Genomic DNA, 8,437 nt, shown 5'->3' on the forward strand with positions numbered 1-8,437 from the left:
ACAAAGGAAGGATCGAAGGAGGGGAGGGAGGGAGGAAGGGAGGAAGGGAGGAAGGAAGGAACAAAGGAAGGATAGAAGGAGGGGAGGGAGGGAGGGAGGGAGGGAGGAAGGAAGGAAGGAAGGAAGGAAGGAAGGAAAGAAGGGAGGGAGGGAGGGAGGGAGGGAGGGAGGGAGGAAGGGAGGAAGGGAGGAAGGGAGGAAGGGAAGGAGGGAGGGAAGAAGGGAAGGAGGGAGGGAAGGAAGGAACAAAGGAAGGATAGGAGGGGAGGGAGGGAAGGAGGGAGGAAGGAAGGAAGGAAGTGAGGGAGGGAGGGAGAAAGGGAGGAAGGAGGGAGGAGGGAGGGAAGGAGGGGAGGGTGGGAGGAAGGGAGGGAAGGATGCAGGGAAGGAGGGAAGGAGGGAGGGAAGGAAGGAACAAAGGAAGGATAGGAGGAGGGGACGTAGGGAGGGAGGGAGTGAGGGAGGGAGGGAGGAAGGGAGGGAAGGAGGGAGGGAGGGAGGGAAGGAGGGGAGGGAAGGAGGGAGGGAATAAGGAAGGAACAAAGGAGAGGAGGAGGGGACGGAGGGAGGGAGGAATGGAGGGAGGAAAGGAGGTAAGGAGGGAAGGAGGGAGGGAGGGAGGAAGGGAGGGAAGGAGGGAGGGAAGGAGGGAAGGAGGGAGGAAAGGAAGAAACAAAGGAAGGATAGGAGGAGGGGATGGAGGGAGGGAGGGAGGGAGGGAAGAAGGAAGGAACAAAGGAAGGATAGGAGGAGGGGAGGGAGGGAGGGAGGGAGGAAGGGAGGGAGGGAGGAAGGGAGCGAAGGAGGGAGGGAAGGAGGCAAGGAGGTGAGGGAGGGAGGGAGGGAGAAGGAAGGAAGGAGGAAAAGAAAAAAAGAAAACACCCCCCCTCAGTTCCTGTGGGCAGACACTGGGACACTCCCTCTCTGCCTGTGGGAGTGTGGGAGCCTCACTGGAGGCAGGTCAAGGTGAGCCTAATGAGTCTGTGCAGAACTGGAACTTGTACCTGGACCGAACGTCCTTATGTCTGATGTCTTCTCCATAGATTGGCTGTCCAAGCGATGGTCCTCTGCATTGCTCTAGGATGGGAGGGAGGAAAAAGAATAAAAGAAAAAGGAGAAAGGGAGAGGGGAGTATGGTAGGAGGAAATGAAGAAGGGAAGAAAGAGGAACACAGAGAAATAAAAAGGATTAAGTACAGCACTGGATTATGGATTATGGATTATGGATTCTGAAGTCTCAGCTTCTTCCATGTGTTCTTCTGTGTCATTTTACATGACTTACGTATATGTAACTGTACTAGGCACATTCTATTCTACCAGGACTTCTTCAAGCTCTTGGTGACTACCAATGTGTGGCAGTGATGTGGAAGAAGTGACTGAAGTGTCTGGTGATGAAGACAACAGGTTGAATTGCTCATCTTCGTCCATTGGAACACTTTTACTTTTTGGATTCCCCCTTAACGTTTTGCTAATGTTCTTCGCCTGCTTAGAAATGTCACTTTTGATGTCAGAGACATCCCATATTTCTAGGAACAAAGAGCAACATGTTCCTCGTTCTTCTTCTCCCATATAAGGGGTATAAGAGAAGGTGTAGTGGTGCACTATGGCGGCAATGAACATTTCTATGCAGATGATGAAGTCCTGCAGCCCCGTGGCCACTGTCTCTTCTGTCTGCCACTCCCAGGTGGAGTTCTTGGAAATTACACCAAATTGCACCAGCAAAGCAATCAACACTGCTTGCCAGAATGTGACAAAAACGACAAGCTTCACACAAAGGAACTTTCCCATTGCCTGGATGGGCCTCAGCTCCTCTTTCAGGGCTTTACAAAATAGCAGGAGGCTATACACGGCAAAGGACTGGGACACGTTGTTGATGATGACCAAGTACACCCAGGCTCTGTGCAAGTTGAAGATTCCTTCACTGTACACCTCGAATATCTCACAGATCACGGCGGCGTAGGTGGTGATCAGTCTGATGACGATGTACTGCAGCACTCCCAGCTTGCACCGGTACAGCAACACCTCTCCCACGGGGCAGGGCGGGCAGCAGCAGAAGGGTATGGGGGGCTGCGTCTTCTCTTTGCCTTCTATCATAGCTTCCAGGTCGGGGTACTGGCTCTTCAAGTAGTTGAATAGGAAGTTCATAAAGTTGTAGAGGACATACGCTTCGTAACACTCCCGCATGGTGTCCACGTAGATGGCGATGGACGGACACTTCAGAGCCACCCAGCTGTCTATGCTGTACACGGGCACCATGCAGAGGATCTTAATGATGGGCTTCTGGAGTTCGGGCCTCGTGTAGTGCACCAAGTGCTGCAGAATCTCCCAGAAGGTCACGGGGATGGTGAACAGCACAAAGATCCCGGGGATAAACCACACCTTGGTGTGGATACTGACTTCCAGCTTCTGCAGGTGCCACACACCCAGGGGGATGGTCACGACCACGGCCAGCAGATAGAGGATCAGCACTAAGGGCCGGATCCAACGTCTCCAGTTCTTAAGTTTAGGCACGCAAGCGTCGAACATTTCTCAAAGGTTGAAGGCAAAGAGCGCAGAAAGTCTCTGAGGCCCCTGCGCTGAGGTCCAAGGTTATATAGGTGGATGCACTTTCCATGTAACAAAGCAGCAGTGTGATGTCAGGGGTACCGCTGGGCGCTGCCCCCGCTGTACCACTGATGGCCGCCGGGGGCGCTGCGGGCAGCATCCTCGCTGCTTGCCTGCATGTGGCCCCTTACAAAGTCCTGGGACCCCTGGCGCGACCCCTTGTCCCTGAACCCCTGCACTCTGTCTGGCCTCTAAAGGAGAGCAGTGGCCTACATTGAGATGGTCCCGGCCCCTTCTCTCGGGGCCAAGCTTCCACCCTGGCTCTCCTGGTCCAATCTTGCTGATGATGTACAGGGGTGAGGCCCAAGAGGGTCCCTCACTCCCTGGGAACTCCCCGAACTGTTTGTAGGCTCTGGAGCTGCTTCTGCAGGGCTCTCAGGAAATCTGCCTGGAGCCGCAAACCCCGAGTCCAGTTCATCAGAGCAGAGCGCCCTGGTTGCCTCATTCCCGGGCAGATCTGCTTTCCCGGCCTCAGGTTTTTGTGGAATCATCTACTACATACAGTGTTCCTGTCTCATTAAGCACATTAAGCAATTAAATAAGTGGAGGGAGTTAATCCTTCCCCTAAAGCTGATCATCCTGGCATTCTTAATGATTGTGGTATGTCCTGAATGTGTGATCGCTGCAGAAGCCTAGTTTGGAACATAAAACCCAGCAACAATCCAATATAAATACTGACTTCAAGGGCTGGATTGATAGAACAGCAAAAGTATTCTTGCCTTGTAGATAGCTGACCTGGCTTAGATCCCCGATACACAGTATGGCTGCTCTGACCTCCACCAGGAATGATGCCTGATCATATGGATTGCAGTACACCCAGAGCACTTTCAGATGGGAAAAAAAAAAAAACACTGATTTTGTTCTCCAAAGCTCATAATGAATGCTGATAAAATGTAACAAGATTGAAAAGATTTCAAAAATTTATCCTCTGAAAAACCTGGCTTAAAGTAGAAATTAGGAAAAGACAGATGTTGGAAAAGCATCAATATACTTGTAAGTTAAACAGTAAACTTCCAAAGAAGCATAGGCATGTGGAATACAAAATTCAAATCAGCATTTTTAGTTGCATAAACATGTGAAACAAATTAGTGTGATTAATGCAGTCTCTCCAGGAAAAAAAAAACTTATTAATGCACTTCTAGTGAGGTGTAGAGATATACCACAGGGGTTAAGAGACTGGCCTTGCACATGTCCAACCCTAGTTTGACCTCCAGCACCACATATGCCCCCCAGAAATGCCAGCAGCAACACACACAGACTAAGGCAGGAGTAGTCAATAAGTACCACCAGGGACTTGTGGACTCTCTGAGCCCAAAGGGCAAGTCTTCAAATACATCCCCAAAGTTTCTACCCTTAAAAGCTAGAGAAAGGGCTGGGCGTGAGCTACACAAGATGGAAGGCATGACTTGTATGGGCACGGCCTGGGCTTAATCCTTAACAACCACATGGTGCCCAGCACCATCCAGAGGCCCTGAGTACTACAGGAGTGACTCTGGAGAATTTCTGAGGAGAACCCAGCAAAAGTAAGAAAGTAGGCCATGAAGAACTACCATATCAAAAGTAGATGAAGGAAATAAGAAATAAAGACATGATTCAGCTGACACAGAAGGCAGTTCTTTGAAATATTAACACAATTGAGAAATCTCAAGACAAACTCACCGAGAACAACAGAAACTTATCTCCTACCCTGTCAGATGAGAACTAGAAACTCATCTCATACACTGTCAGACTACAGTTACAACTGAAAATCTTACCTAAGGGCTCTGGTTTAACTGTAACTCTCCAATTCCATTACAGTTAAAGAATGTTACAAACCTAAACCCAGTAACAAAATCTCCTTCAGTCCCTACCTACTCTATGTAATAGACATAAAGGCTATACAAGTAAGCATCATATGAATAAATTACTTTCAAAAAATAGCTTCCATATTCAACCTGATTTCAAACTCTTTGTGAAAACAAGAAACAGGCACAAGTTTACAGCATTTCAAGATACAAAAAGTTATTAAAATATGTATGCTTCTATGCATAATACTGCAATTACCTAGCAAGGGTTGTGGTGGCATAGTGAAGGGATGGACTAAAAGTATAACATGGTTCTGGAGGTGGGGACATGGCAATTGTTGGCCAGGGAACTGTTCTAACTGTATGTCAAAACCATAGCTGGTATTAAAACTATTATAAGCATATCACCTAAAATGTCATATTTTTTTAAATTTCACTAGTGTTCCCCACTTTTAATTTTCTCAAAACTATGCTCCAGCAATAACCAATTTACTTACCTCTTAATAAATACTTAGTTTTCATTTTTACGGAAACAGACACAGGGAAAGTTCATTTGCTATTACAATTACAAAGGAGCAGTTTATCTTAAACCCAATTTTGTAAGTTCAGAGAGATATAACAAGAGTAAAGCTGTGTAGCTGAACACAGATTGATCTCCAGCTCCATATATGGTCCCCCTGAGCACTGCCTGGAGTGATCCCTGAGCACAGAGCCAGCAATTCGCCCTAAGCACCACCAGGTGTGACCCAACCCCCGCTCCCCACTCCTACCACCAACACCTCATTATGTAAAAAGCCAAATCCATACACATGACTAGTCTCAGTGCTCATAAACAAAGAGAGAGGGGAAAATATTAGTCCCAAGGGCTCCTGGGTGGAGAAGTCAATAAAGCACAAGCAAGTCAAATGGGAACAAAAAGCCTGGAGACAGAGCTGGACCTTGAGAAAGCAGGAAGGACGGCAGCCCGGAGCAGGTGACACAGTAACCCCAGGTCATGGCATGGCCAGAGACTTGCAGACACCTCCCTCCTCTGGGCACATCATTAAGCACTGACCCCTTTAACTCTTCCACAAGAAGAAAACATCCAACCCCATCAAAAATGGGGCGACGAAATGAACAGAAACTTTCTCAAAGAAGAAATTCGAATGGCTAAAAGGCACATGAGAAAATGCTCTACACCATTAATCATCAGGGAGATGCAGAGCAAAATAACAATGAGATATCATTTCACACCAAAGAGACTGGCCCACATCCAAAAGAACAAAAGCAACCGGTGTTGGCGCAGATGTGGAGAGAAAGGGACCCTCCTTCACTTCTGGTGGGAATGCCAATTGGTTCAACTCTTTTCGAAAACAGTACGGACAATTCTCCAAAAATTAGAAATTGAGATCCCATTTGACCAAGCAATACCACTCCTGGGAATATATCCCAGAGAGGCAAAAACGTATAGTCAAAGTGACATCTGCACTTGTTTGTTCATTGCAGCGCTGATTACAATAGCTAGAACCTGGAAAAAACCTGAGTGCCCGAAAGATGACTGGTTAAATAAACTTTGGTACATCTACACAATGGAGTACTGTGTAGCTATTAGAAAAGATGAAGTCAAGAAATTTACATACAATTGGTACTACATGGAAAGTATCATGTTAAGCGAAATGAGTCAGAAAGAGAGGGACAGACATAGAAAGACTGCATTCATCTGGGGAACATAGAGTAACAAAATAAGAGACTAACACCCAGGAATAGCTGAGATAAGTATCAGGAGGTTTACTCCATGGCTTGGAGGCCAGTCACACGTGTTGGGGGAAAAGGCAGCTCAGATAGAGAAGGGAGCACCAAATCAAGGGTGTTGGGAGGATCCTCCCAGGATGGAAGATGCATGCTGAGAGTAGACTATAGACTGAACATGATTGTCACTCAATGCCTCTTTTGCAAACCACAGCACCCAAAAGGAGAGAGAGAACAAAAGGGAATGCCCTGCCACAGAGGCAGGGTGGGATGGAGGGTAAGGGGAGTGGGAGGGATACTGGAATCAGTTGTGGTGGAGAATGGGCACTGGTGGAAGGATGGGTATTCGATCATTGTATAACTGAAACCCAAGCACAAAAATGTGTAAGTCTACAACTGTACCTCATGGTGTTTCACTAATAAAAATTAAAAAGACCAAAAAAAACCTGTGTTTTTCAGGAAATTCTGACACATGGTCAATCCTAAACATATGCTACCAAGTGAATAAACCAGCAAGAAACAGAAATGCTATGTTGATTCAGCCTAGACAGGTACTCTAATGAGTTGGAATCTTGAAGACAGAATGAAGAGTTGCAGGTTCCTGGTGAGAAGAGGGAGGAGCGTGTGCTTATTTACAGAGCAGTCTCCACCTGCAGAGGGAAGGGGAGAGGAAGATGGAAGGCAGAAGGTTGCACAGTATCATCACTGTAGTTAACATCGCTGCACACTAAGAACAAAGATGCCAACTTTCTCTTTCATATATGTCACAATACAAACCTTTTTAAAACTTGGGAAGTAGATCAGTCATCAAGTGGAAAGGAATGAAATTCTGCAGGGATCTCTTCTGGAGACAAAATAAGAGGCAGAGTGGAGGACTAATTGGCTTATTCTGTGTAGGAAAACATGTAAACCAGAGAAGCCAGGAATAAATAAAAATTATTAAAGACAAAATTAAAATGCCTACACACATATTTATGGCGCATGTAATAGATACAACGATAACAAGTATCTCCAAATGGTTAGAAGAACAAGAAAGAAATTAGAAAAGACTTGAAAGGTAAGAAGACTTTCCTGATGAAGTCTGTTATTACAAACTACCACCAGGAATGGTCCAGAAACAGCGTAAAAAAAAAAGTAACTGTCTACTCAGAAGTCTGTATTCCAGGGGCTGCTTCTGTACCACTATCCCACCCCCACCCGCTGCATTCAAAAAAAGCCACATTTGACAAAACGGCTGCATTTTCTCAAATGAAAGCTGCTGTTTGTTTGTCTGATGATGGAGTCTGGGTGTGCACATGACCGATTTCGCCAGCAGGGTGAGCTCAGTCCTTGGTGATAAACATTTCTGTATGATATAAGCTAAAAGAAGTCTTTTCTGTATTCGCAAACAGACATGGGTGAATACATTTTTCTAAGTAAACTGTTAAATTGGAGGCTAAAATACATATGAAGCTCTGAATACAAATTTAAATGTAGCAACATTATTAGGATAATTTAAAAAGTAATTTCTATTTTGATTTCTTTGGTCCCATATCTTGTTGAATCCCTTACTTTACTATATTATTTTGTACATTATTCTAGCTTCTGAGTACAGAATTATTCTTACAGTATAGCATTTTTACGATACTATCTCACTGCTTTTTCATAGTTGCTTTTTATCAGATTAAAGATTATTTCTTCTTAAACTGTGAAATTTGTATACTGAATGAGGATTATTATGTCGAATAATCTTTCTGTATACAATCATGTGAACATAAAACTCTTTTGTCATAATGAATTATGTGGACAGAAACTCCACATTGCTAGAAGATTCATTCTGTCTTGATTGATAGAGAGATGGTTTGAAATGTAGATTCAAAGGAACAAGATGTAACTAGTTACATAACTACTTAAGGGAAAATTATATTAACATTAAAAAACATAATCCATGTATTAAGCTCCTACAGTGTTTGTTTTGTAATCTCAATGCTTCCAGAGAAAAAAATATTTGACTGTCATATTTAGATTTTTTTTAAATTTTATTGAATCATTGTGAGATAGTTACAAGCTTTCATGTTTGGGTTACAATCACACAATGATCAAACCCCCATCCCTCCACCAGTGCACATTCCCCACCACCAATATCCCCAGTATACCCCTCCTTTCCTACCCTCCCTCTGCCTCCGTGGCAGACAATATTAACCATACTCTCTCTCTACTTTGAGGCACTATGGCTTGCAATGCAGCTGTTAGGAATGATGAAGTCATGAAATTTGTAATAAGTGGATAGACAAGGAGAGTATCATGCTAAGTGAAATGAGTCAGAAAGAGAGGGACAGACAT

At 45.0% G+C, this 8,437-nt stretch overlaps 1 protein-coding gene across 1 annotated transcript; it reads right to left on the bottom strand.

The window, feature by feature from the left end:
- Nucleotides 1–1,307: 1,307 nt before the first annotated feature.
- Nucleotides 1,308–2,525, bottom strand: LOC130031218 (transmembrane protein 184C-like). The gene has a single exon (XM_056122484.1). The coding sequence runs from the start codon at nt 2,523–2,525 to the stop codon at nt 1,308–1,310; it is 1,218 nt and encodes a 405-aa protein (XP_055978459.1).
- Nucleotides 2,526–8,437: the final 5,912 nt, after the last annotated feature.

The sequence above is a fragment of the Sorex fumeus genome, unplaced genomic scaffold (genome assembly GCF_029834395.1).
Source record: "Sorex fumeus unplaced genomic scaffold, SorFum_2.1 ptg000046l, whole genome shotgun sequence".
In the NCBI taxonomy this organism is placed as follows: domain Eukaryota; kingdom Metazoa; phylum Chordata; class Mammalia; order Eulipotyphla; family Soricidae; genus Sorex; species Sorex fumeus.

Excerpts from the sequence above, each read along its gene's own strand:
- LOC130031218 (XM_056122484.1), bottom strand. The coding sequence starts at position 2,525 with ATGTTCGACGCTTGCGTGCCTAAACTTAAGAACTGGAGACGTTGGATC.